A 27,471-nucleotide genomic window follows, 5' to 3' on the forward strand; every position below is an offset into this window, starting at 1 on the left:
GCGGCAGTCCCGGGCCCGAGGCAACCAAGACGAGCCATGTCCCGCCTCCTCGGGCATGGCCCTCTCGCCGCCGGGAGGAGCGAGAATGTGCCGGGCTTCTGTTCACCCAACAGAGACGCTGTTCCTGGCATGTGTATTTGAACACGATCCGGCCCGCCGGATGTATGCGTCTTTGTTCCCAGCGCTGCCATCGACACTCACCTTCGCACTTGTCTATATATTCTGGTCAATCTGCCTGTTACGCTTGTCTTCGGCATTCAACTCCCGACGCCGCCGCTTCCCAGCCCAGGATATACTGGAGTCTCACAAATCGCCCATCTTGCTCTCTTCCATTGCCTCGCCTGAAGCCCCCGTCTAGTCTTAGCCTGAGGGCGACCATTCATCATGTCTTCGGGCGAGCTCCCCCCGGGCCTCAAGACCTTCGGGCCCAGCGCCAACTGCACCCTGGACATTTGCCCTGCCGAATGGAGCATCTACGGCTACCAGCCCTCGCTGGGCGCCAACGCCACCTTCCTCGTCATGTTTGCCATCCTTGGCCTCGTTCATACCTACCTCGGCGTCCGGTGGAGGAGCTGGGGCTTCATGTCGGGCATGATTGTCGGCTGCCTTTGCGAAATCATCGGCTACGCAGGCCGCATCATCCTCTTCAACAACCCTTTTTCGTTTGGTGGCTTCATGGTCCAAATCAGTGAGCATTTCCCGCCTTGTCCACTCAGCGCCTCGCCCTTTACTGACCATTTCGTGCCCTAGTTACCCTGGCCATCGCCCCCGTCTTCTACACGGCCGCCATCTACGTAACCTTGTCCAAGGCAATCGTCTTCTTCGCGCCGGACCTGTCGCGATTCAAGCCACAGCTCTTCATCTGGATCTTCATCCCTTTCGACGTCGTCTGCCTCATCCTCCAGGCCGTCGGAGGAGCCATGTCAACGCGATCGGGCGGCCAGGATCAGGCGGGTGTCAACATCTCCATGGCCGGCCTGGCGCTGCAGGTCATCATCCTGACGGCCTTTGTCGCCTGCTTTGGGGACTACATGTTCCGCTACTGGCGCTCGGGCCGCTACGTGGGCTTCGGCTGGCGCATCAAAGGCTTCTTCCTCGGACTGACGTCGTCGATCCTTCTGATCCTGGCCCGTTGCGCCTACCGTGTTGCCGAGCTGCGCGACGGTTACCATGGAGAGCTGATCAAAGAGGAGGTTCCCTTCGTCATCCTCGAGGGCGTCTTGATTGTACTGGCATGTCTGGCGCTGTGCTTCGGGCATCCCGGCCTGGTGTTTGGCCAGAGTGCGCCGCCCAAGGGATCCGACGATGGCGAGAGCGGCACGGCCACTCCTGAGCGCAAGTAGGGTGCAGGCCTTGGTCGAATCCTTGCGCTTATACCTGAAGCCGGGCCGGGCTTACCCAAGGGCAGCCAAAGACGATGGCCCTGGGGAGGAGGAGACGCGCTTGCGTCGGATCGCCCACTCACTATATGGCGCAAGGTGTCTGACTACAGTAGTCGGTCACCTTGCATTTCTCTCTTTCATCTTGGTCTTTTTTCCCCCATGTCTCTCGCGTAATACCCCTTCTTTTCTGAAGAAGTGTCCTTCGCAGTAACGGGTTACGGATGCATGCACATATATGATGATTTCGTTCAGAGAAGGATAGGTGGAGCGGATTTTGATGAATTGGGTTGACGATACCCTGGCAATGATCTTGTTTGCATGTTTCCTGCCATTGTTTTGGAAGAAATTATACCAGCATAGCCTATCGAAGAGTTTCCTCGCGACTGATAAACATAGCTGGTCGCTATAGGAAATGGTTGACAACTTGAGCAGCCGGAATGCAGTCTTAGTTGTCGCGTACAGTGACTAGACGCTCAACTGTAATATACCTGATTGGGTACACGCGGCAGAAGCGCATAACAAACACTTTGTGAAGTAGAGGGCTCGTCCTTGCAATCGTTTATGGGTTTAAATAGTAGAATGTGGACCTTTTGCTGCTGGACGCCATACTGGAAACCGAGCATTTTAAGAGGGCCTGGCGGACAGGAGTTTGCCATTCAATGGACCCGCGCAGCACAACGCAATCATCATCGCCGTCATCCAGCTCCCTTCAAAGGTAATCAGTTACATCAGTGCATGGTTGGGACAACGAGAGACAGTGAGCGACTTGGAGAAGAACTACGGGCATGCGAGAATGGACAGCAGCTTACCAGGCTGATGGAGGCTATCCAGTAAAGCCCAGAACACGGCCGCAACCAACTGGCCGATTTGGGAGACAAGATGTCGACTGTACACGGGTTCATCACCCAGGCTAAGATGACCTCGACCGTTTACACAGCCGCCAAAGTATTCGATAAGATAAGGATGCTTACAAGGCGGTTCCAGACTGGCTCAGTCCCATAAACTACTCTTCTCCGCGTAGTGACTTGTTCGACCGGAGACAGCCTGGCACTGGTCAGTGGTTTTTAGATTCCAAGCGGTCAAGGAATAGCCCCCGATATTTCTGGACATCTCGAGGACTCTTCCGTCTGTGGCATCAACGTTTTCAAGAACTTTCACCGTTGTCGACGCGTCGGACGAGTGTCGCACATTCGACGGGAACCGCAACTTATCCGTCTCAGAGCTGTGTAAGCTTCAACCAAAATATGGAGTTGACCTATTGGTGACTTCAAGAGCTGGAATGGAGATTCCAGAGCTGTTTCGGGAAGCAACGATACTGGGATCTCTCCGCCAAGGACGAAGATGTACGGGAATATCTCGACAACAAAAGACGAGCTGAGACAAACCCCACTACCGTCTGCTGCCGGAACTGCCTCGAACCCATGGCTTCGGGGCTCCGTGGCTGACCTGCTCTTTCATGGTGGTAGCCTTGGTAACGGAAAGGTGGTGATGATGGCACGCGGACGAATGATGCAATATACGAGTAGAAAATCCCTCTTACTAGAAGCTTTGAAGGCATAGGGGTCAGGACGAGGGTGACAACTGAGTCCTGACAAGTCATAAAGGAGCATTCGAGTCGTCACGTGAAAGTGATGAGTGGGGGTCAATTATATCGGGGGGAATCAAATATAGATGTCGGCCCCAAGCTCAACTTCTCACGACGAATCCCTAAGAGGCCAAGCGGGGTAAAAAGCCACGGCCGGTCCAGGAGCAGGCAAAGGGCAAGAACGGCCGTCTTTATTTCACCCTGCCTGTTCCCTTCAAGGGCCTTGGCGGCATCGTTCGGGCATTATAGATTATAGCTACCAAGAAGTCTCACGCTAAACAGTACACAAACTAGTCGCTCTCGTTGCGGGTGACTAAAAAAGCACGGTGATGCTCGACTTTTATGTTAGGATTCACGGCAGCTCCAGAATTCTGCACCGACTTCCAGATCGATGCAAGTAGAAGGTAGTCTGTGGAGCAGCCTTAGGCCTTAAAGGGATAGGACACGAGCAGCATCTCAGGGTAGCAGTTGCCGCCTCGTCCTGCATCGCAGCCCGGCTTCTTCCCCCTCCTTTACCCCCTCTTTCCCCCCTCCCATGTCTCTCGTCCGTCTCTTCCGGCCGCCCACGACCGTGCCTCTCCGCCGCCTCGTCTCACCACCAGCACGCTTTTCCACCTCGCCCAGCATGGCGCCTCCCAAGCCCGCGCTCGACTTTGTTGACTTTGTCAACGCCTCGCCCACCCGTATGTTGTCGCCGCCTCCTCCATGACATCCAGCAGCTGACTTTCCCGCAGCCTACCACGCCGTCCGCTCCGCCGGCGCCCGCCTCGAAAAGGCCGGCTTCACCCTGATCCGCGAGCGAGACTGCTGGACTTCGGCCCTCAAGCCCGGCGGCAAGTACTACCTCACCCGCAACGGCTCGTCCATAATCGCCTTTGCCGTCGGCCACAAGTGGAGGCCCGGCAACCCCGTCGCCATTGTCGGCGCCCATACCGACTCGCCCTGCCTGCGCCTCAAGCCCGTCTCCAAAAAGTCCAACGTCGGCTACCTCCAGATCGGCGTCGAGACCTACGGCGGCGGCATCTGGCACTCGTGGTTCGACCGTGATCTGAGCATTGCCGGCCGCGTCCTCGTCCGCCAAGGCGACAGCGTCGTCCAGAAGCTCGTCAAGGTCGACAGGCCGCTCCTGCGCATCCCCACCCTCGCCATCCATCTCAACCGCGATGCAGGTTTTGATCCCAACAAGGAGACGGAGCTCTTCCCCATTGCCGGTCTCGCTGCCGCAGAGTTGAACAAGGCCAGTCCCGAGCATGACGAGCTGGTCACCGCCAGCAAGGACGGCTTTCAGCCCCTCGACAAGATGACAGACCGCCATCATCCCGCCCTGCTCGACCTCATCGCCGGCGAGCTCGGCGTCGATGTCTCGGCCATTGCCGACTTCGAGCTCGTCCTCTACGATACGCAGAAGTCGTGCATCGGAGGCCTCGCCGACGAGCTCATCTTCTCCCCGCGCCTCGACAACTTGGGCATGACGTACTGCGCCATCATGGGCCTCATCTCCTCTGTCAAGGAGAGCTCTTCGCTCGACAGCGACTCCACCATCCGCCTTGCCGCCTGCTTCGACCACGAGGAGATTGGCTCCCAGTCGGCCCAGGGCGCCCATTCCAACATGCTGCCGTCGGTGCTGCGCCGCCTGTCCATCTTGCCCGGCGCCCGCGACGCCTCCTCCGAGGCCGACGACTCGACGGCACACGAGCAGACGCTTTCACGCTCCTTTCTCGTCTCGGCCGACATGGCGCATGCGGTGCACCCCAACTACGCCGCCAAGCACGAGTCGTCGCACCAGCCCGCCATCAACAAGGGCACCGTCATCAAGGTCAACGCCAACCAGCGCTACGCCACCAACTCGCCCGGCATCATCCTCGTCCAGGAGTGCGCCCGCCTTGCTGGCGTGCCCCTGCAACTCTTCGTCGTGCGCAACGACTCGCCCTGTGGGAGCACCATAGGGCCCGGCCTCGCCGCTCGCATGGGCATGCGCACGCTCGACCTCGGCAACCCGCAGCTCAGCATGCACAGCATCCGCGAGACGGGCGGCACGGCCGACGTCGAGCACGGCCTCAAGCTCTTTCACCAGTTTTATCACAGCTACGGCCGTCTGGAGTCCAAGATTCTCGTCGACTGAGCGACCTGGAGGCAAGCTTTCAGGGGAGGGGGATTCGGGCCAGGGCCCCGAGGATGCCCGCCGTATATTCCCTGACAAGGTCGGGGTCGCTGCTTGACTCACGGGCTGGCTGTCTTACCCGTTGACGCAGATGACGGGAGTGGCTGTGATTGTGCGAATCCAATGTGCGCCACGGCAGTTGACCAGGTGTCCTCTTGCAGGCAGCTCGGGTCACAACACCCATGTTCTTGCCATATCATCTTGGAAACCTCTTCCCCTCTTTCTTGGGGGCGTCGCTTTGCCTTTGCGTAATCTGCGCGTCACTCATCACATGCCATGGCCAGAGTGCTTGGTGAATTCATGGAATGGGGGCAAGGGGGGTCGACAGCGCCTTTGAATAGGTCCATGATTGTCGTCATCATGATGAAGTGTTCTCCCAAATGCCTAATGCCCCCTCTCGCGTCTTGTATGCAGCCAGCCCAAACACGCGCACCGCCAGCCTGCACCTGGTCCAAGTACCCGTCCCATGGTCAAGCTCAGGAACGATGGCAGTCGACGCGTCTGGGAATCACGCTCGCCTTTTCTACCATGGCCAAGCCCGCTCTTGGTGAACAGCAGCCAACCCGCCACACTCACTATCTCATCTCGCAGCCCCTCGCTAGGCTCAGCAGTCCACTCGCTGCGCCCCCCCCGATGAAGGCGCTGCTGTTTAGGGCCCGGTGCTGGGGCTGGTGCTGCTCTCCGCCGGCACTGCCGTCCTCGTCGTGCCTGGACATAGTGGTGGCCGTCGGGGCAGCGTCTAGAGAGGGTTGGTGCTGTTGGGGGTCGTGTTGCAGTTGCTGTAGTTGTGATGAAGGACGACGTTGTTGCTGGGGTATCGACAACGACGACGAAGACGAGTCTTGAGACGGCGTGGGAGGACTTTGCACACGGACCGTCCGGCGCGGCGGAAGCGGCCGGGGCTGCAGGTCGGCAAGCGGGACGGTCGTCTGGCCCGTGCGGAGCTTATAGCTGGCGAGACCAAGGCGCAGACGCAGAATCTCGACCTTCTGCGCTTGACGTTAGCTCTGGGAAAAGAAAACCCGTGTCCGCTCTCTCGCCGGGGCTGGCGGGAGGATAACCCGGCGTCGACCAACCTCTCTCGCCTGCTCCCTCGTCAAGCGCCGGGCGGGCGGGGCGGCCCTGTCCAGAAGGTCGGGCTCCGTGGTTGTCGTCGTCATGGTGGCCCACGAGGCGTCGGCAACCGAGGTGTCGAAGACGGAGCTGGTGTCGGGGCTGTGCGACCGGGACCGCGGCTTTTTGCATTGAGTGTTAGCAGGAGGCGTCTTCCACGCGACGGCGGCGGGACGAGGAACAATGGGAAGGGGGGAAGAAGGGAAGGGTTAGGGTTCAACAAGGGCCGCTAACAAAGGGCCATTGTCTCGCCCAGGGAGGGAAGAAGGGGCCGTGGTAACTGGAAACGCACCTCGTCCCGCCCCAGACACGCCTTCTTGGCCGCCGGGCTCACGTCCATGCCTTCGGCGTCGGCCTGCCGCTTGGTCCCCGCGGGCGGCGAGCCGCCGTCGTCGTCACTCCCGGGATCCCGCTTGAAAGCCGGGGAGAGGACGGCGTCCTTGCCGCCTGCCGTCCGGGGCGACGACGGCATCACGTTCACGTCGAGCGCCGCGAGCGGGGCGCGTCTCTTGAGAGGCGAGGCGGCGGCGGCGTCCATGGCGGCGCTCTCTGGTGCTTGCTTGGCCCCTGTGTGTGCGGGCGCGCGTCGTGGTGTCTTGCGCGGCGGATGCGGATGCGTGTCGTGGTTTTATATGGATTGTGCGTGCGGCCTAGGGGAGGCGTTGGACCGGGAGCGCGACTTGTATTGCTTGTCAGCCGCGCCGGGAGATGAACGGACTGGGAGAAGAAGAAGATGATGATGAAGAAGAAGAGGAGGAAATGGGGGTATCTCGAGCGGGTAGCAATGGTATCTCGATGCGCGCGTCGTGTATCCGTGACACAGGGGGGAGGGAACGAGAGAGGAAGAATGCGGAAGAGAGAAGACGGCGCCGTCGTCGCGAGCGCGCGCGCGCCGGCTCCTCTATTACTAGTAAGTAGGCGGTTTGGTGGATTCAAGGCGCGCCCACTCACCATCCGGTCCCTACCTACTACCTACAGTACCTACTTACCTAACAGACCTGCGCGCGCGCGCTCTCCCGTGGTGCCCCTGTACCTCGCCCCCCCAATGACGAGACGGACCGAACAGCGGCTGTTTTTTTCCGCCCCTGGGGATTCGTGTAAGAGGGCAGCGCGGGCCATCAGGGGTGGAGGGAGCGGAGCCGAGGAGCGGCGAGAGAGCGGGCCTTATCTAAGCAGTGCTGATGATCTAAGCAGTGCTGTTGTAATTACAGAGGCACGTGTGTGTATGTACATAATCCGTACCTGCATAAAAACTGTGTATGTATGCCATGACGACCCCTCCTCGTCCCGTCAGCGAATTACCATCATCGATAAAAACCCGTTTCCGCCAGCAACAAACGTCCACAGCACACACACGGCGCAGGAAAAAAGGAAGGAAAGACAACGACGACGCCACGGCGACCGTTTCAGCACGCGAATCACCCTGGACCCTCAACAACACAGCTGCGGCTCGGCACCCGATCCCCTTTCCTTGCTCCCCGCACGCGCGGGCGCGACTCGGACCCGTCGCCAGAAAACTCCACTCTTCTTTATCCGTAAGGTGCACTGCATCCATCCTCCGTGTCGTGGCTCTTCACTGCTCGCGACGACGCTACGTCGACTTCCACGTCGTCCATGTGTCCCAGACCGTTTTCCCTCCTGCTTCCCAACGTCTGCGTAGACGTCGAGAGCATCGTACCCTTGGACGTCATCTCGTCAGCCTCGCCCGTGCCTTGCTGCCTCCTTGATACCGAGTATATGTTGTACTGCTACGTGCATGCGTTCGACGCCCATATCCTAGACACGGACGCCTCGACCACCAGCAGTCACAAGTGGAAGCAACAATCAACGGGAACTGTCATCAAATCGTCACCCTCCGCCGACAACACCATCCTATTGCCGGCCTCTCGCTATACCGTACACGCAACACTTCATCCCTCGTAGCGAGACTCGACGCCTCCACTGCATCCTGTTTTGTGCCATTCACCTGCCTCGATAAAACCTCGTCACGATCTGCAAATATGCCGTCTCATCAACTCGGCTATATATCCTGCGAGCCCAATGGCAAACAAGTGACGGGTAACAATCAAAATTCGCTGTAGAAACGCTTCAGAAGCGCCCCCATTACCGTTTCCGCTTCCCTGGCCAAGCGCGCAGACAAACTGCCGTCGAAAAACCACTCATCACGGGTCAAGGGCCCAAACAGGGAACAAAAGCAAGCGGCGCTAGGTTGCCATGCTGTAAAAGCGGGTATCAAGTTCGAATGGCTTCGTGAAGTCGATGTTGATGTCGTCCCAGTCTGGGGCTGGTCCGAACGAGGGTTCCATGAGGACCATCGGATCAAGCGTCTGCCCGCTCACGTCCTTGGTCATCATGTCCCCTTCCAGGTTTGCGTTGTGGAGATCAAGCAGCAGGTCCGAGTCGAAGTTTTCATAGTTGCGCCAGTACACGTCAATGTCGAGTGCCGCGCCCTCGGAGATGTCGCTGTTCGGCTCGCTCGACCCGCTGTCCTTGCTGGATTCCGGCGTGTCCTTGGGCGTCAGCGACCGGTACATGTTGGCTTCGCTGACAATGTTGGGCAGCCCGATTCCCTTCTCCCACCCCAGGTTGGCAATGAAAGCCTGGGGGTCAATGGTGCAGCCAGCCCAGGGGTCGGCGCGTGTCGCAAGAGTCCCCGAAGCATCCGTTGGCTTGCCGTCGCCCTGCCTCGGCGCGCCGCCAGCATCCATTTTCCCCGCAGACTTGGCGTCCTGTGGCCTGCCAGCAGCGCTTGGCGTCCTCTTCATCGACATGTCCTGAGACATGGGCGTGCTAGCCATGTTGCCCGGCGTGAGGAGGCCTTGCTTCGACGTCGACGTGCTCATGGCTGCCGAGGCTTGCGTCGCTTTCTTGAGGCTTCCGTCCGAGTCCAAGCCGAGCGCCAGCGCCAGGTTCTCCTTGACAAACTTGACGGGATCCTCCATGGGCCTGACGTGCTCCTCATCGATGTGGTGCTGCAATGCTTGTTCGTTCGGGAATCCCAAAGGTGACGAGGAACACTCGGGGTCCTTGCAGAGCAAGACTGGCTTCTGCGGCTCGGGCGCTCGGCGCATCTCGGGCGAGGCATTCTTGCTCGTCTTGGGCGATGGTGTGGCACCCTGCGCTGCTTGACCGGGCTGCGGCCCCGCAGTCTTCTGCTTCTTGCGCGCCGGCGGCAGCTGGAGGTTCATGTCCTTTGGTTTGCCGATGTAGCTGGGGTTTCCGTGGGGTGAAGACTCGCCAAAGGGGAACGGTGGCTGCGCTGCCGTCGGCGCTGGAGGGACCTGGTTGGCCTTTGCCGCCGGCCTCTGCTGGTTCATCTTGTTCAATGCCTGCGTGTTCTTCTCTAGGTTGGCGGCATTCAGCGGCACCGGCTGGTCCTGTTGCTGCTGCGGCTGCGGCTGCCCCTGGTTCTGAGACGCCGCTTGACTTTGCTGTGCCTGGCTGGCCTGCTTCAACATGCCGCTTTTCATCATGCTGGCAGCAAGGTCCTTAGCCATGCTTTCCAACATTGCTCGAGCCTGGTCGATCTCGGAGGAGCGAATGCTGAACTTGTCGTTGAGCTCCCGCATAGCCTCGCCGTCGCAAAATTGCTTCATGATGCGCATTCGCTGTGGTCATGGTCAGTTCCGGGCCCGCACCTCTTTCGGGACGGTAACACTCACAGTTCTGAAGAACATCTTGGCCCGCGCATCATCTCGCGTAATCGAATACCACTTGGTCAGGCCGCGGCCCACCTTCTTCATATCCATCGAGATGCGCTGCAGCTTTGCAGCAGTGTCGTTGTGCTCTTGCTGATTCATGGGGATCTCTGACAATGACTCCTGGCCAAACTTGCGCTGTTCCTCCTGGCTCAGCTGTTTCAGGCGGTTCAGGGCCTCGGTGCCCGCGGCCTGCTGCATCATGTTTGCCGCCTGCTGACCCTGTCCAGCCATTTGCATCTTCAGGTATTGCTCGTACTTCGCCCGTTGGTCGGGATTCAGAGAGGCGACTTGCTGTGGCGTTAGAGACGTGATGCCTTTCGGTGCTTGTTGGACTGGTTGCGATGTCGGCCTGGGTGGTGCTGAACCGGCACTTGCAGGACCGGTAGTGTCCGCAGCTTCGTCGGTGCTGGGTCGCTTGAGGTTCTTGGGCGGTTGCGGCCGGTTGTTTCTTGACTGGTCGTTGGCTGACAGCCCCTGCGGCCCCTGAGACTGTTGCGGCTGCTGCTTCGGGGTACTGGATTGCATCGCGGCCGATTGTCCCGTGGTGTTAGGCGTCCCCTGAGGTTGAGGTTGGGGCGTGCGATTTTGTTGCGGTTGATGCGGCTGCGGAGTCGGTTGCATCTGCATCGAGGCCTGAGAAGGACCGGACATTTGGTTCTGCCCGCCTTGCTGAGCCTGAGCCTGAGCCTGAGTGTTGGCCTGGGCCTGGGTCTGGGCTTGCGCCTGTTGTGCTCTCATTTGCTGCTGCTGCTGCTGCAACCACGCCTGTCTCTTCATGTGCGAAATCATTGCCCGCAGCTGCTCTTCGGGCATGCCAGCCAGGTTTTGCTTCTGACTGCGAATCTGCGAGATCTCCTGGTTCGTCACTTGGACGACTTGAGGCGGGATATTTCCAACAGGCCGCTGCATGCCCAGCTGCTGATTGGGCATCTGACCAGGCATTCCGGCTGGGTTCATGCCCGGATTCTGACCCGACATGGATGCGCGCCTCTGCATCAAGACATGAAATTGCTTCTGCTGGAGGGTGACGAGTGAAGCGCGGATGTTTGGAGGTAGGCTGTTGTTGTTCTGGTTCAGCCACATCTTCAAGTCCCTCCACTTCTTGACCTCGACAGGAAGCTGGCCAATCTGGTTATGGACTTGCGGAGGCAGATCCATCTGATCCATGATGACTTGGGCCTGGGGGTTCTGCATGGGCATCCGCATCTGCTGTTGCTGATTCCCGGTCCCTGGGCCGGCGGGCTGCTGCATCCCCTGGGGGCCTTGGCCACCACCCATGTTCATGTTCATCTGCCCACCAAACTGATTCTGGGGGCGATTCTGGTTCATTTGACCCGCGCCCATGGCCATCTGTTCCTGCCTCTGATTCTGCCACCTCCTCATCACCTCGTTGAGCTTCTCGGGGGGCAGGCCATGAAGAGCCTGCCTTTGGTCGGGCGTCATGCTGTTGAGCATGTTGCTGAATGCTTGATTGTTCGGCCGTTGGATGCCTTGGTTGAATCGCTGATCCCCAAATTGCATGCCCCCCTGCTGACCCATTCCGGGGCCACCCATGGCATTCATGGCACTTGGTGGGCGAGATACCGGCGTGTTGAGGGTGTTCATGGCAGGACTCTGCGATGGGGGAATGCCACCGCCCATGTTGCCCTGACCCTGCATCTGCTTCATCTGGAGGTGTGGCTGTGGTGGTTGCGCCTGGTTCATCTTCATTTGTTGAAGATTGGCACCCTGTTGCTGCTGTTGCTGCTGTTGAGGCTGCGTCTGCATCTGGTGCTGAGACTGCTGCTGCTGAGACTGTTGCTGCTGAGGTTGCCGAGGGGTCTGGTTCGGGCCCTGCTGGCCGACCATGTTTTGGTTTGCCGGCTGGGGCGTGGCGTTGCGGGCGCCTCCATTGCTAGCCGGGACGACCATCTGGCCAGCCTGTTGAGCCATAAGGCCGTTCATCTGTTGATCCTTGATGCTCTCCATGTTGGGCGTGAACTGCGAGAACTCGTTTGGCTGTCCGGCATTCATCATGTTTTGCCGCTGAAGAGACTGCTGGCTGTGTTGCGGCTGCATCATGGCAGCTTGACCAGCGTTGGGGTTCTGGGCACCTCCCTGTTGCTGCAAGCGCTGGTTCATGCTCGCCTTGAGCATATGGAAAGCCTGTGTCTGGAAGAACCACAACAGGGGGTCCTTGCCTTGGGCCTGGAACTCGGCAAGCTGCTGCGGCGGCATCCGCTGCTGCACATGCAAGCGTGCACTCGACTTTTGCTGTTCGCTGGCTTGGATCATCATCTTGGAGGCGAGATCCATGACCTTGGCCTTGTCAGCCTGAGCGAGCCTCGACATTTCAGCGGCAAGTTGCTGTGGTGGACGGTTGAGACCACCGGCCATACCCATGGCCTGTTGACCACCGAGACCAGGGGGCATGCCACCGCGACCAGCCTGCAAGCCCATGCCCATGCCCATCGGTTGTTGCTGCGCCTGGGGTTGTTGCTGCGCATGCTGGGGAATCTGTGAAGCCTGCATCTGATGTTGAAGGTGCTGGAAGCCCTGTTGCGGAGCCTGGCCCATGCCTCGGCCCATCTGAGCTTGCATGTTCATCATGGCCTGTGCCTGTGCCTGTGCCTGGGCTGCTTGTGCTTGGGCGTTGAGTGTGTTTTGGAGGTTGGGCTCGTTGGCTTGCCGCTTCTTGAAGAACTCCATGGTCTTGTTGGCCATCAATTGGTCGTAGGCCTCCTGCACAAGAGGTTAGACGGCGGCGGCAGGAAAGCGAGGCAAAGAAGTAGCATTCATACCTTGTTGGGCGACTTGATGAAGGCCTCGCGCTCAAAGTTGCAGCCAAATTCCGCGGCTCGTATCTGCTCGATGCCGACAGCCAGGGTGATGTTGGAGATGCTAAGCTTGGGTCAGCAAGAGAGGCCCCTGCGGCAAGCGCTCGCGGCTCTAGGCCAGGGCGCACGGGAAGGGGAAGTACGCACAGGTCCATAGTCTTGCCCATGCGGTCGTTCAAGCTGACGTTAGCTTGCCACGCCAGAGCATTGGGCGCCTGTGCATGCTGGAGAAGAGTCTGATAGACAAGCTGCTGTAGCTGATTTGCGTTTGCGGGCTTTCGCATTTGCTGGGGCATCATCTGGCCGACCCCAGCCATGTGCTGCATGTTGGCGGCCATGGCCGCAGGAGTCGGGTCGGGACAGTCCCCCTACTCGTCTTGCTTATATGACCGACTGACACGTTGAAATAGTCGAGGGGTTCGCGGGAGTATGAGCGCGCTTGGTGGTGGCGTGCGAGCGGCAAGGACGAGATTTGATCAATCAAAGGTAAACGGCGTGGTGCAGCGAGGTGGCGAGGAGAAGAAAAACCTAAATTCGTCTTTATACTGTTCGTTCCGACCGGAACAAATTCGTCGACGGCGTGGAATATGAATTTTATCTGGTTCAGGTATCGTTCATAGAGAGATGGCCTCGCCCGGCGGTAGCAGGTGGTCTGATGAGATCCGTTGACTAGAGGCGAGAAAGTCGAAGCGTGTGAGCATGGACGTCGGTGAAGAGGGATGAGAAAAGGAGCGGCGGCGGAAAACTGTCGACGATGGGGAGACTGGGCAACGTTGCGACGATGCGAGGATTTCGGTCGGGGTGGACGCAGGATGCTGACAAGTCGTCGTCGAACAAAGTGCGGCCGGTGATTGTTCAGCCACCGAGTGTCGAGATTCGGACCGCCGGCGATCGAGGCCTGCACCTGGACATGGACGGCATCCGGTGAGGGAAGGGCAGGGGCAGCGCAGAGACGGTCGGGCGAGCGGCGACGACTGGAATCGAGGATCGTGACCCGCCGTTGGGTAGCGGAAAGTGGTGAGGCGGGCCTGAGGCTGGGGTGGTGGCCGGGACGTCGAGGCGGGAGGAAGAGGGGAATGAAACGGGCTAGTTACCTAGAATGAAGCGATGGAAAAGAGCGTCCCCGTTTGCGCAATGCTCGGGAGGAGACGAGGTCACGGACACCTGAGCCGGTGTTGGTCGTGGGTGGTGATGATGGATGGGGGGAGGAGAAGGAGGAGTAGCAGAGGAGAGAGAAGGGTGCAGAGCAGTGCGGGCGCAAAAGACTGAGAAGTTGGTGACCGGGAGCGAGCGGGAGAGGTGTGGGTGGGTGGGTAGTGTGTGTGTGTGTGTGTTGGGTGCAGGCATCGTCGGAGAGGGGACGGGTTCCAGGTACAAGGCCGGGTACAAAGGCCGCGAGCATGCACGGGTACAGGTACAGTGCGTATACGGAGTGGGTCTAGTGCCAGCCCGAGCTTGTACCTGTAGAGGAGGAGGAGATTCAAGGCAAAGAAAGAGACGGAGACAGGAGGGCGATGGAGGCCTGACGGCGGGTGGTTGGTCTTCAGGGCTTCATCTGTCTGTTGGCGTGAGCGACTGGTCTGGATATCTGGCGACCCTGGACCTGGAGATGGACCAGCTGAATGCTCAGGACCGCAGTGAGGTACCGGATCGGTGTACGGTACAGTGTCCTGGTCGCACCAGTGGCAGTGCTTTGGGGAGGCGAGTACCAGTCCCGTACCTGTGGCTTGGCTTCCTGATTTTGTACTTCGTACGTACATAAATGAGGCATGGTTCGCCAAGTGGTGTCGGTAGATAACCAGACGTTGCAACAAGGCTGGCAAAAGAAGCGACGGCTATTACTTGGGCATCTCTACAAGGCAGACTGGCTCCCAGGCGAGGTACATACCTGGAGAGTGGTTGCTTGCCTGGCTGCCGCACCAGAGCCTAACCACGTCGTCTTTCGTTTCTGAAACGCGGCTTGAACAAGTACCACACCGGCCAGAGCCATACCTGCTGCCGATGGTGCCGCTCGGTACCGGCAGAACTGCACGAGGCGAAGCGGACAAATATCACAATGGAACTTGAAAGGCGAGCCAGTCCGCCCGTGCAGAAATACCAGGACGATGTGGTCAACGAGAAGGACGGGCAACAATCAGCTCTTAGGGCGTCGACGGGCCTGCGGGGCGGCGAGACACAAGAGTCTACCTAGTGACCGACAAGCGAACTTATTCCCAGGCACCTGCGCCACAGGCTCGGTAGACGGAGAGTCAAGCTCGCCAGGGCGCCTTGGTGAGTGGTCCGGTCATTCACGGGGCAAGGATAATGGAAAGCCTTGCTCTCTGAATGTGCAGTCTGGGCGAGAAAAACGCCCATCTTGGCGTGTAAAAGCGCTGCCTACGCTCCAAGGCTGCATTGCATGCAAGGCGAACGCTGCACTGTACAATGGACGTCGCCGCTGGTAGACACGCGGTGCGGCGAAAAGTACAGAGGACAGGGGCCACTAATAATACAGGGGGTTGAGGATTGGATAGCGCCGGGTAGGGTGGACCCCCCCTGTGCTTAGGTGATTTGCACCGAGTTGACACTGACACCTACTGGGCCTGCTTGGCCCGCTTGGCCAGGAAAGCGGTGATGGACGACATGGGCGTACTAACATGGCTGCGCCCCCGAGGCGATGAAGTTGGCCAGAGAAACATTGGGCTGGGAGTTTGGCCTCGCGAAGGCTGTCGACAGCAGAGACCATATCTTCCATGTTAAACTTATCCCTAATACATAGGGTAGTGCATTCTGTACCTGACGAATTCAGCATTCGCAGGCAGGGAGTGGGTCAGAGGTGCCACTCATCTTTCAGCGAGCCAAGGGGTACCTGAAGTAGCGCACAGGTCGTGTCCTAGCCGCGGACCCAGCCAGTCAATCAGGGCATCAGATATAGAAGCACCATTGCAGTACTTGGCACCACCACGGCAGTCGAGCCAGTGTGGCCAGGGGTGTCGTCTCTTCCATTCAGGCGCCTGTCGCAAAACCCCACAGCGCCACCATGATGCAGCCTGGGCCGTCCGCTTCCTCGCGCCCCCTTTTTTACCCTCCAAGGAGTCCAAGCCTCCAAATCAATTTGCGCCGAGCTTCAGCACGAGCAGCGGTAAAAGCAGCGGCATCATCAAGTACATGCTACCGAATAGAAAGCAACGCGACAAGGCCCCGGGGTGTCGGAAGGGGAGCGCCAGAGCGAATAAAAGGAGATTGTGCATGGCTTACTTCACCACCAGACTGCCGGGTCGTCGTGTGACACCAATTCCCACCGATGCGTTGTCTGTCTCTGTCATGACCACCGAGCAGCTGCTGTTTGCTGCATTCCCTTTCACTCTCTGCTCCGTCAATCATTGGCCCCCCCCCCTCTTTGTAGTTCTTCACGCACACACGTTCCCCTCCCTCATTAGCCATGTGTGCATGGATACAGAATACCTACGGTGCTCAGCTGGGAGTGAGGTGAGATATGTGCGCGATTGGACAACCTCCCCCCCCTCCCTTGCCGTCGTCGATCTAGGATATCCCTGTCTAGCGCAACGAACGCAAAAGCTGCAGTGTGTACGGAGTACGAAGGACTGCGACACGCTTGAATTTTCACCGTATCTCGCCCCTTTCCTTTCTTTCGCTTTGTCCTTGCGATACTACAACGTGAATTACTTTACAACGGTCGAGGCACCCCCAACTCTTACCAGTCTGTTCCCGAAAGAGGCCAAAAGTCTGACTCGGGAAAGCGGCAAAGCGCCGTGACCAAGACGTTCGATTCCTCGTGGGCCGCAAATATTAAAAGGCCGCCGAGGTGATTGCTTATCCAACGGGCTTGAACCCGGCAGGTGAAAATCACCTGGGACGGCGGCGATTGAAGGACAGCCAAAAGTTAGCGAGCAAGTGCCCCCGACGAGAGTACTGTACACGTCCCGTTAGCAAGAGGAGGTGGTGAAATATGGAACCTCTTTTTAGTGCCTCTCCGCGTTATTGGCCTCTGGTGCCAGCCCGCTGGAAGAGAGAGACAGGCTGTCAATCTCGTGCCGTGTCACACGCATCGTGGCATCCAACACGCGCAGATGGTTGCAGCACAGCTTGGTCGTTCCATCCGACTCTGCCGCGCATATAAAACTACTGGCATAGAACGCTATCTGGCCAGAACGGGACGCGCACATGGCAGTCGAAAGCTGGCTGCCGATCTACGATGCGGATCTGGGCCTTAGAGAGGACCCTGCCTGACACGTTCGAGCCAGTTTCTTTGCTGTTCTTTTTCGTGCTGGCCCTGGGAAAAAAGAAAAGGCGTGGGTCTGAAGACTGACAAGATGCTTGTGTTGGGAGCATGTGCCTTGACTTTCTTCAGGGATATATACAAGTACGCATCATACTGTATTTAGAAGGATACTTTAGAAGAATGAAAAAGATCAATGTCCTGGATGCCTCAAGCAAGGAGTTCCTGTACTGCCCGCTCCTGCGGCGCTTGGCAACACAGCTGCCAAGTGTCTCCCATCCGGAGCGGAAGAGCGCCTGTCTCCTCTCCTCCCCCTCCAATCTCCAACCTCCAATCTGTCGCCTTGTCTACTATGTATAATAAAGCTCCCTCTCTTTTGCCCGCATCAGCCGATCGTCTCGGCTACAGTATTCTGTATGTACATACATACAAACCCCCGGGTCATGGGGGCCATGTGTGTTGTATGCACGTAAGGGACTCTTCACCGTTTACTGACACGGCCAAGATCAGCACGCTCCTCAGATCTCCAGCACAGTCGGTAAGCTGTAATTGTCGACAGACCAACTCCAAATTGCCGTGATCTGCAGGCCTTCAGCCGTGTGTACACTGTGCCAAGGCACCGAGTACCCCGCCCATGTCGCACAGGGAGGACCCCATGTCAGCTGTTGGCATGCCTGCCTCCCCCACCATGCCTGCCTCCCCCATGCCTGCCTGCCTCCCCCTGCCATGCCCTCCCCCTCCCGCTGACTTCTTCCCATGCCATCCCGAGCCCTCCTCACCTGACAACGAAGACGACCGAAATACCAGCTGTTGTTTGCATCTGATGACGAGATTCCCCCCCGTCTTGGCTCCAACATCGAACAAAACGTCAGCTCAAGCGTCTAACAGGACAAGGAAGGGCGCGGGCGAATGAGCCGGGGTTGAGGACCAATCCCGGGCGCTTGGATCTGTCGAGCGAAGCTTTCCGCGCAGCTCGTCAATGCCGCTCATCAATCTACGCGCGGCATGCGTCTGATATTGATGCACGTGCGATTTCTCTACCACGTCAAATCAGTTGCATACATACCGTATGCTTGCCAGAGAGAACCCTTGTAGCGTCCCGTTTCTACCGACGAAGCAGATCGGTAAAGCGAGACGGGATGAAGAGAAGCTGAGCGAGCCTGGCTACTACCCACGCTTGCCATTCTCCTCGCTTCCAGCTTCAGCTTTGTTGGAAGGGCGCCTCCGCCCCTCTCGCTTGGCGCTTCCAACACATTCTCCGGGCGCACGTAGATACACGTAAGCTACATGTAAGCCTTGCTTGCCTTATTGTATGTATAGCCATCCGAGCCGAGGCGCTCGCGGTACACGAGCTCGTATCGTACCAACCTGCTTCGTGTACTTGTTACAGTGCAAAGGCAGACAGCAACGGTGCCGTCATTCGTTGCATACAGCATGCATGTGAGCACTCGGGGACCAACAATACCCATGCAGGGGAGCAAGGCAGCTGCCGAGCCGGCCCGGGGACCTGAAGAAGATAGATGCCCTGCGAGCCCCCGCGCCATACTGAAAAGTCCCCTTCTTGGATCCATGGCTTGGTGACCCTGACGGCTCGGCAAGGAAAGACGTCGGCGACACGGGAGCACATCAGTAGGGCGGGGAAAGGGGTCGAGCAAGAATGGGCGGCCGCTTCGCTGCCCAGAGGCTTGTCAGGCAACCGACAAGAGACGGGCCCAGGCAGTGCAGCTCAACGGGGGAGTTCTGCCGTGTGGTGGTGTCTGGTGGAGTGTGACACGGCAGGTTGCGTCGTCAGTAGGGAGGGTGTGTCATTGTTCGAGGTGCGACGAGTATAAATGGCAGTCAGCAGAGAGCCCTTAAACGTGTTGCGAGACGGTGCGAGGCGCGATCCATGGACATCCAATCATGCTTCATCGAATCAAGATTGCTCTTTGCGCTTTCTCAAGGGCAACGTTCTTTATCTTGGTATACCGAGTACACTTGTTTCCTCGTCCGTTTGCACCAACACTGACATTTGAGCCTCTCAAGTCCAAGACTGCCAAGCCGCAAGATGACGAGCTGGTCGAGGGCTTCCAAAGAGTTCCTTACAGCGATGCTGACAGGATTGCCGGCACTCGAGCACGTTCGGTCCTGCCTACGAGACCCAACACCTCATTTGTGACTCGCTTTGGCCGTCATTCGTCTTGGTTGGGCAATTCCCGCCGTGGTGATCAGATCGTGGCCGTGGGAATATGACGGCTCCGCTGCACTAAACCTCATCGGCGATGGATGGCTTCGCTATAGCGAACAGACAGCGTTACATGCCCAAGGCACACGGTGCTGCATCGCCATCGCTGCCTCTCGACGTCTTGCTCTCGGGGCACGACGAGATGAAGGCGCAAGGCCGCCACCGAGAGAAGACGAGGCTCCCATAGTTTCGCCACCTTATTTTGACGCCGATGGAGCTAATGGTCCAAGGCATTCCGGGGCGAGTTTGGGACGCTCCACGGGAAATCATCCTTTGTTCCCCGGAGGCCAATGCTCCGAAAAAGAAACGGTTTCGTGGACTGAAAAGCTCCGGACATGTATCCGTACATACGTACTCCGTACTCCGTACATGGCTCCGTATTCGGCCGCGAGGTCGGGCCTCCCTTGGTGCCGTCGGCAAGGATTCCAGGCACCTGGGCCCCCCCACGGACGACGCCTCCTGGCAATGAACCGGGGATATGCCAGCCTGGGTGTCGATACTTAGTAGCGATCCCTTGGCCACCAGAAGGAGATGGGCTACAAGTTAGTTAAAAGAGGCGAAGCGAGAGGAAGGCGGAGAAGCAAAAGCAACATGACTATGCAGTTGATGGTTGGAAACTTGGGTCTCTGCACAATCATCACCTACACGCATGTATGTACTTCCTCGCCTGCCCGTCGGCCTGGCCTGTGCAACAAGGCGAAGGATTACATGCCGCAAGCGGGTGCTCGGAAGATAGCCGACGTCAACGCCGACCCGACGGCTGCATTCTTTCCTTTCTTCCAAAGGTATGCATACTCGATAGGTTTATAACCACAGCATACGCTCTGCTTGACGCCCTCCTGTCCTCCTGTATCTCCCTGGTCCAACGTCCCCCCCTCGAATATAAGCCCCGTGTTGACTCGGTGCTTTATTTCATGCGAAAGAGGGAGAAGACCTGGCGTCCATGACTCTCCGCAGAGCCAGCGAACAGACAGCCAGCCTATGCGGGCGAGAAGCAGACATCACACGGTAGGCCTATCGTAAGCCGGCCCACTTACACGTCCAATCCCTGGAGCCAATGCCGACAGCAAAAGCACATGGCGATGCCTGGATGCGTCGCAACGTGCAGCGAGGCCAATCTCGTCGCCCTCCCTATCGGTAAGCACGAATCCTTCTGTAGCTAATAAACCGGGTGCGCACATGGACGGGGATTAGGGCAGAACCAGCCAGTCGGTTCCGTGGCTCACCACAAGGGACGAGAGCACGTACTGTATATAGTACAGCACGGAACTTTGCAGGTGTATTACCTGGAAGGCTGGGCGTCTGAGCAGGTACTGTACCTGGTACCTAGTACGGTGGTGGTCTGCTGCGAGTACCTGCAGGCTATGCCAGGTGAGCTGTTTCCCCCGGCCGGAGAGCGGGACTCGGCGAGGCCGCACCCGCCCCAGGTCGGCAGGGAACAAATGGTCCATGTACTGTACTGTACTGTACCGTACCGTAATTACCATGCCGTACCTACCTACGTAGGTACCTACCTCGCTCGTCTGCCGGTGTGAATGGCGGCGGCTGGAAAAGACAATGATAAAGGGGCTTTGCTTATTTGTTCAGACGAAACTCTAGTCTCCGGCGCGTCGAAACGCTTGTCTCGTGTGTCCAGCTCACCTTGTCGAGAAGGAATACTCACACAAGACGCACGCAAGAGAGCATCATTAGGTCTCGAGCGACACGTCTAGACCGAGGACCGACCCTGCCTTGGGAAGCAGCTGGTGCATCAAACAGGGTCAAAACCGTCGAGCAGAGTAAAAGGCTGCCACTCTATTTCGAGCACTCCCCCAGTTCTCCACCGGCACAGGCATTGACCGCGTCCACGATCCTGAGGCCCTACAAATGATCTGGAGTTGAATAACTTACCTGCACCCATTCCTCGTCACCATCGTGAAACACTTTCCTGGCAGCCAAGTACCGGTACCGGTACCCTTCAGAGAGGACATGCCACGGCCCCCGCCATCTCCCACATGGCCTCCCCTCCACCGACCCGCCAGGCCTCCACCCCCCAAGACGGAAGGGGGGGTCTTTGTACTCGATACATGCACGAGACTGCAGGTATTTATGCCCCCTTGCCCTTGCCCACGGGCTCTAGGGGCGACACCGTGCCAACCAGCCAGTCAAGCTCGGCGAGGGAAGAAAGTGTTAAAGAAAGAACAAAAGCAAGCAAAAAAAGGAAAGGAGGAGGAAGAGAGAAACCACTCCCACTGCATCACTGGATTATGCAGGGGTTTTTGGGGTGGGTGACTGTGGTGGTGGGGACGGGTAAAGGGGGGCGCAACCAAAGCTGAAGATGCCACTTAGTTGAGCGCATCTTAACCCAAGCACAATGTCGAAAGGGCTGCAGCAGCGTCGAGCAACAACCAAAGGAAACAAAATTGTGCCCTCCCACGGGCCGCCCGACATGCATCAAAGTCCAGCCGAAAAAAAAAACATGAACTCTAATCTATCTTGCCGACACTTGCAGCCAACCCCGGCTTCTTCCGGACCACCAAAGGCTACCCGCAAAGACGACCGTTTCCATCCCGAGTCGTGCATGTGGCATCATGTCGGCAAGTAGGCTTCCCCTCTCTCCCGCTCCCTCTCTCCCTCTCTCTCGGCACCGCCTCTCGCACCCGACCACCAACGCCTTCTTGTGCAGCATGACGTCGCAAAGGCACCGTCGTCCAGATCCGGACGTCGTGTATGCTGCATCAAGTGACCATGCCGCTCTCACTCCAACCTGCATCATGTATGTATTCTCTGCGACATCTGCTCTGCTAGCCTAGGCCACAACACACCGCTTGCCTACACCAACAACACTTCATCAAGCCTCTAGGCGCGGCTGCGGGGCTGGAAGCAGTCGAGGCGGAACAATCAACCTGTTTCTTGCGCTCTCCGCATCTTGCTGCTCCGTCCCGGCGTGGACTGCCTTGGTCGCGAAATACTCTTCCACCGGCTTCCTCCCGCCGTGCCTATCGTCGTCGGGGCATCTCTCCCGCTCCAGCTTCATGTCCATGATCATGCTCAGCTCTGGACAGTAGTCAAAGATCTTGCGACGCATCTCCGGGTCTTTCCACATGTTGGTGTCGAGATTGGCGCCACCGTCCGGGACGTGATATCCCATCGGCCTCTCCACATGGACGATCTGCACTGCAAAGGCGCCATGCAACCGGGACGCGACTTTTTCGCCCGGCATCGCCGACAGGCGCTTTGCGAACCACTCGTCCTCTGGCTCCGAGTTGTTGTGGCGGCTCTGGAAGGCGAGAACGCGCCGGATGGCAGACACTCGCCGCAGTGTCAGGCCCCCGGTACTAGAGAGTCGATCGTCCTCGGACCTGAGAGTCGAATCAGTTCTGCCCTTCTGCCTCACAGGCGTATCCCGTACCGAGGAGCGCCTGCCCAGCTCCAACTTAACCACTCGTCGAGATCTTTGGGCGAGTTGGCGCATAGGATGCTGTCGTGCTCGTACTTGAAGAGCCATTCCACCCCTGGGAGAAATTCATCGTAGAACCTAGCGTCTGTCAGGAGCCGGGACATGTCTTCTTTCCCATCCATGGACCAGGGCTTGGGCATCTTCATGACGGTCATTTTGCCAACGGCCTGTTGGTGCTTGATGGCCGGCGAGCGCCCGACGTTGTATACGCTCCAAGGCGAGCCGATGAAGAGGAATCGCCAGTCGGGCGGCACCACCGAGGCCATGTGCGTAATCAAGGGGACCAGGTGCGGAAGCGGGCGCGGCTCGATAAGAAGAGCGACTTTGGATGTGTTGTACTGGATGCGCCCATCGCCGACGGGTCTCCAGCCGAGCAAGAGGCTGGGGATTCTGCGTCGAGCTTCCTGGACGCGGATCGAGAGCTCGGCCTGGACCATGGGCCTGTAACGCGAGGCCAGATGGGCAAGCCACCAGCTTCAACCCTTGTCAACACTGCCTCTGCGCAAATGCGATGCATCTTTTGCGGTTGCAACTTACGTTAGGACTAGGGAAGCGAGCAAGAGGAGTCGGGCTTTGGGCATGATGAAACCTTTGCTCGAGCCCAGGACCGCTATGGTCAAGAAACCGCTCGTCCAGGTGAGAGATGGGCAACGAGATAATGGAAGCAGAAAAGGTCTTGCTGCGTTGGGATGAAGGAGGAACGTGGTGCAGGGAGATGCGAGGCAAATGCGTCACCGCTTCATGGCCTCCCGCTGGGCATCTGGGGAGGCAGGTGCAGGCGGGCGTCGCTCCTTCCCATGACGCCAGGCCACGCTCACTCCTACGATAGAGACGAAAAACCCTCTGCCCAGGTTGACGAGTTCTGACATTGCGTCGTCAACGACGGTGGCAGCATGGTCGACTCGCTACAAGGGCAGCGACGGCCTTGTCGCCCAGTCCGCCTCCTTGCCATCTTCATCTGCACCAGGTCAGCCGCCCTCCAAGCATCAAACCACCACGCAGTCCCGCTCTCTGACCAGGCCCTCCTCAAAGCTTGACAGTGTTTTCCCTTCTGAAGCAAGGCGCCACGCCGCCTCTCCCCTCGTCCCGTCCCCCCTCGCCCTTCAATGCCTCCAAGCTCGCCCTGCTCGTCGAAGACCGGCCGCTCCCGGTCCTCGCGCCGCTCGTGCTGCACTTCATGGCCGCCCTGCCTCCCGACTGGCGCTTCCTGTTCCTCGGCTCCGCGTCGTCGCTCTCCGCCGTCAACGCCTCCGTCGCCATCCGCAACCACGCCCGCACCGGCAGGCTCGGGCTGCAGCGCCTCCCCGCAAACGTGAGCACCTCGAGCCAGGAGATGATCAGCCGTTTCCTGACGTCGCGCTGGCTCTACGAGACGGCCGTCGTGCCGGCCGAGTGGCTGCTCGTCTTTCAGACCGACTCGATAGTCTGTGCAAACAGCAGGCTCGCTGTGGATGACTTCCTCGAGTACGACTGGGTCGGCGCGCCGTGGAACCCGGACGGGAAATGGGGAGGCAACGGGGGGCTTTCCCTCCGCCGCGTGAGCCGTATCCTGGAGATTCTGCGCAACCAGGAGCGGCCCGACGACTCGGAGCCCGAGGATGTCTGGCTCTCGGAGCGCCTCCTGTACTTTCCCGGTAGCAACATGGCCAACGGCTCCGTCTCGCTCTCCTTTTCCGGCGAGATCCACAGCGGCAGGCCCGAGCACGTCGTCCTGCCGTCCATGGCCAACGGCACCGTCGCCAACGATGGCGACTACGTCGAGGGCATGGACGATTGGCGCGACGGCTTCTACGAGCCCATGGGCTACCACACTGGCGGCAGCGGCGTCTGGCTTCACTCCCCCCTTTGGGGCACGCCCGAGCTCCGCAGGCACATCTGGTCCTACTGTCCCGAGGTCAAGATGACGCTGCCCATGGACGTGGCCCTCTTCGTGCCCGGAAACTGTGGCGAGCGCTGGTGACGGGGTGGACGTGGATGTCGGTGGCGAAGAGAACAGGTGACGCAAGACGTGCCCAAGTCAGGGTTCATGGGGATCCAGCATGGGCGGCTGAGAAGCGGCCATGCATGTTCGGCACGTTCCAGTCGGTTCAGCTCCCGGTATTGCATGGGTAGAAGGGTGCTCTTGCATGACATGTCCCTGGAACCATGGTCAGAGTCATCTCCAGTACAGATAGCAGTGGAATCAAGAATACGCAAGCAAACTGCAAGCTCCGATAGTACAGTACCCTGAGTGTGCACCCCTGTCATATATGCGTATCTTCCCCTCCTGCCCTCCCTCACCTCTCTTGTCCCATGAACACTATCAAAATACCGCACCATACCCATGCTGAAGAGCCAAACCCCAGCCCGGCCGACAAAGTCCATGCATTTTTGCGTACAAATTAACGTGTGCCGCGTGCCGTGAGACGTACCGGGCTGCGTCATGATGAAATAAAGAGAGAAAAAAACAATAGATGGAAGAAAACCCCTTTCGCTTCAGGGCTCAGCCTAGCCCTCCATGGCGCGCCCGATGGCCCCGGCAATTTCGCCAAACAGAATTCCCTTGAAGACGCTCTCCCCCATGCCCTGCGACCACGCGCCGGCCTCGCGCAGGCGCTCCTGCCAGATGCGCTTCTGCTCCGCCCCAAGCTCGTCCCACGTCCGAGCCGGGCCGTGCACCGCCGAGTCGTGCACGCCGACCTGGATCTGCGCGCCGGGCCGCTCCGACTCGGACTGCGGCGCCTCGAAGAGGACCATGGTCTCGCCCGCCGCGGGAGGGGTCTTAACGGCGTCGCCGCCGCCGCCGCCCATCAGCCTCGAGACAAGGACGTTGTCGAGGATACCCGCCGGCGATGACAACGGCTCGAGCTTCGGGGAACGCAGCGTGCCGTGCCACGAAGAGAGGAATGTGGGGGCGAAGAGAGCGGGCTGGCTCCTGCCGTACGCCTCCATGACGGCTTGGCCGACGATGCCCATGACAAGGACGATGAGGGCCAGGGCGATGACAATGGGACGGGACGATGGTTTGCGGGAGCGCATCGCCACGACGTACCGCACGGGTCGGGGCGGGCCCTTTTTGTTGCGCGGCGCCCCGTCGACGTGTTTCTTGAGAGGTATGCTGTGCACGGCGACCGTCTTCTGGAGGGAGGTGCTGGCGAGCTTGACGAACTGCGCGCGGGCGTGCGTCTTTGGAGTGACGAATCTCGAAAAGGCCAGGCCGGTGATGTTGGCGGCACCGTGGACGTCAACGAGGGTGCACAGCGGGTGGAGGTCGATGAGGAGGTTGAGCACCGTCGACGGCCTGTGCTCGAGCGTGTAGAGAGATATGGACGAGTCGTGGCCGGCGACGGCGACGACAAACTGCGTGTTGCCCGGGGTGCCCCACGATGGCGACGGAGGCGACAGGTTGGCGACGGCCAGGGCTGTTGCCGCGATTTTGCGCGGGATGCGGGCCGTGACGGCGATCCTGGCCTTTTCGTGACCGGGCGAGGGCAGCCGGAAGCCCTGGATGAGCACGCCGGTCCTGCCGGGCAAGTTGGCGGCGGCGAGGATGAAGTCGGGCGAGAGATAGCGGATGGAGCGAAAGACGGGCCGGCGGCCGTGGTCGTCGGGCATGGTGAAGATGAGCTCCGGGTCGCTGTTCTGCTTGCCAATGTCGACGACGTGCAGCTCATGCTTGTAGCAAAAGGCCAGCTGGAACTCGTCTTCGCCCTTTTGCACAATGTCCAAGTCCTCGGCATCCGCAGGCAGCTCCATGAGCCCCCTCATCTTGGGTCGCGCAGCAGCACCACCGGCTGTCTCAAAGACGGCAATCTGCGGCTCCGAGCCCATGGCCGAGGCGGCCGCGCCGACGGGGCCGGCGATGCGCAGTAGGCGCTGGTACGTGTCCGGGTGTGGGTTGGCGAAGAGGGCTGTGCGCGACAGCTCTGCGACCTTGACCCTGGCGTCGGAGTTCTTTGCCGAGGGCGACGAGCGCGTCCTGGACTGGTTGCTGTCGATGGCGAGGACGCGCAGGTGGTGGTTGGTGCCCTTGGCCAGGTCGGCGGGGCTCGAGTTGACGCCGGCCAAGACTCGCGTCGACTTGCCCCTCTGCCCGCCGACCGCGAGGGACATGACGCTGTCCTCGTCACGGGAGAGCTCGATGTCGCCCGCTACGCGCAGCTCATCGTGCGCGGGCGCCTCGAGAGCCGTCTGAGACCAGGTTCGTCAGCATCGGACAGAAGGAGGGGGCAGCGCAGCTCGGCGCAACGGGGTCTGGAGCGGGAAACAAGGAGACGCACAATCTTGTTGCCGACTCCAGAGCGGCCGGCGCCGCCCCCGCCGCCGACAACAAGGCGCCTCGCATCCTCGGGATCAAAGTCGAGGGCGTAGAGCGGGTAGTCGAGCTCGATGGTGGCGCATGGAAACGGCGGAGCCATGCTGGCGCAGGCGAGCGCTGGGGCCCGAGTCAAAGGGCCACAGGGAAAAGGAAAGTGCGAGACGACCTCGGGGAGGCGGGTGGTGGGCGAGCGCTGCGCGATGCTTGCTGAAGGAGAGAATGTCGTCGTCGTCGGTCCGTCACGTCGTCGGTCCGTCATCGAGGCCAGCTGTTTTCACCTTGGCTAGCATGTGGGGGGCTCAAGTACTGCCGAGTTGTGCCGCACCAGGGGCAGCACTGTCTATACCTCGCTGTACATGCGCATCTAGCTCCGTGCCGTCCCTTGCCCACTCGCTGGAGCTCCCCCCAACAAGGCATCTGATTGTGTACAGTAACTTACTGTACTTCCCCCAAAGCGGCATCCACACTGGCCGCCAAGCACCGTCTCTGCCGCAGCCGCCCGCACGCCGGGGTGAATGAATGCGGAGGCCCCGC

General features: G+C 59.3%; 7 protein-coding genes across 7 annotated transcripts; 3 read left to right on the plus strand and 4 right to left on the minus strand.

Moving 5' to 3' along the window:
- Nucleotides 1-384: 384 nt before the first annotated feature.
- On the plus strand, nucleotides 385-1,343 carry HRG_03962 (RTA1 like protein; the record flags this gene model as incomplete). Its single annotated transcript, XM_044862433.1, has 2 exons — nucleotides 385-688; nucleotides 751-1,343. 2 exons carry the CDS (start codon nucleotides 385-387, stop codon nucleotides 1,341-1,343), a joined length of 897 nt encoding a protein of 298 aa, XP_044723459.1.
- A 2,249-nt stretch (nucleotides 1,344-3,592) lies between these two features.
- Nucleotides 3,593-5,089, plus strand: HRG_03963 (aminopeptidase I zinc metalloprotease (M18) domain-containing protein; the record flags this gene model as incomplete). Its single annotated transcript, XM_044862434.1, has 2 exons — nucleotides 3,593-3,650; nucleotides 3,702-5,089. 2 exons carry the CDS (start codon nucleotides 3,593-3,595, stop codon nucleotides 5,087-5,089), a joined length of 1,446 nt encoding a protein of 481 aa, XP_044723460.1.
- A 614-nt stretch (nucleotides 5,090-5,703) lies between these two features.
- HRG_03964 (whi5 like domain-containing protein) lies at nucleotides 5,704-6,779 on the minus strand (the record flags this gene model as incomplete). The annotated part of the gene is made up of 3 exons (XM_044862435.1): nucleotides 5,704-6,117; nucleotides 6,205-6,363; nucleotides 6,534-6,779. The coding sequence occupies 3 exons, from the start codon at nucleotides 6,777-6,779 to the stop codon at nucleotides 5,704-5,706; spliced, it is 819 nt and encodes a 272-aa protein (XP_044723461.1).
- A 1,666-nt stretch (nucleotides 6,780-8,445) lies between these two features.
- On the minus strand, nucleotides 8,446-13,096 carry HRG_03965 (uncharacterized protein; the record flags this gene model as incomplete). The annotated part of the gene is made up of 6 exons (XM_044862436.1): nucleotides 8,446-9,849; nucleotides 9,904-11,745; nucleotides 11,788-12,255; nucleotides 12,316-12,663; nucleotides 12,723-12,822; nucleotides 12,906-13,096. The coding sequence occupies 6 exons, from the start codon at nucleotides 13,094-13,096 to the stop codon at nucleotides 8,446-8,448; spliced, it is 4,353 nt and encodes a 1,450-aa protein (XP_044723462.1).
- An 8,935-nt stretch (nucleotides 13,097-22,031) lies between these two features.
- On the minus strand, nucleotides 22,032-23,221 carry HRG_03966 (uncharacterized protein; the record flags this gene model as incomplete). Its single annotated transcript, XM_044862437.1, has 3 exons — nucleotides 22,032-22,542; nucleotides 22,593-23,114; nucleotides 23,178-23,221. 3 exons carry the CDS (start codon nucleotides 23,219-23,221, stop codon nucleotides 22,032-22,034), a joined length of 1,077 nt encoding a protein of 358 aa, XP_044723463.1.
- Nucleotides 23,222-23,533: 312 nt separating this feature from the next.
- On the plus strand, nucleotides 23,534-24,600 carry HRG_03967 (uncharacterized protein; the record flags this gene model as incomplete). Its single annotated transcript, XM_044862438.1, has 2 exons — nucleotides 23,534-23,607; nucleotides 23,673-24,600. 2 exons carry the CDS (start codon nucleotides 23,534-23,536, stop codon nucleotides 24,598-24,600), a joined length of 1,002 nt encoding a protein of 333 aa, XP_044723464.1.
- A 527-nt stretch (nucleotides 24,601-25,127) lies between these two features.
- On the minus strand, nucleotides 25,128-27,037 carry HRG_03968 (guanine nucleotide exchange factor-like protein; the record flags this gene model as incomplete). Its single annotated transcript, XM_044862439.1, has 2 exons — nucleotides 25,128-26,810; nucleotides 26,900-27,037. 2 exons carry the CDS (start codon nucleotides 27,035-27,037, stop codon nucleotides 25,128-25,130), a joined length of 1,821 nt encoding a protein of 606 aa, XP_044723465.1.
- Nucleotides 27,038-27,471: the final 434 nt, after the last annotated feature.

The sequence above is a fragment of the Hirsutella rhossiliensis genome, assembly GCF_020360975.1.
Source record: "Hirsutella rhossiliensis strain HR02 chromosome Unknown scaffold00003, whole genome shotgun sequence".
Taxonomy (NCBI): Eukaryota; Fungi; Ascomycota; class Sordariomycetes; order Hypocreales; family Ophiocordycipitaceae; genus Hirsutella; species Hirsutella rhossiliensis.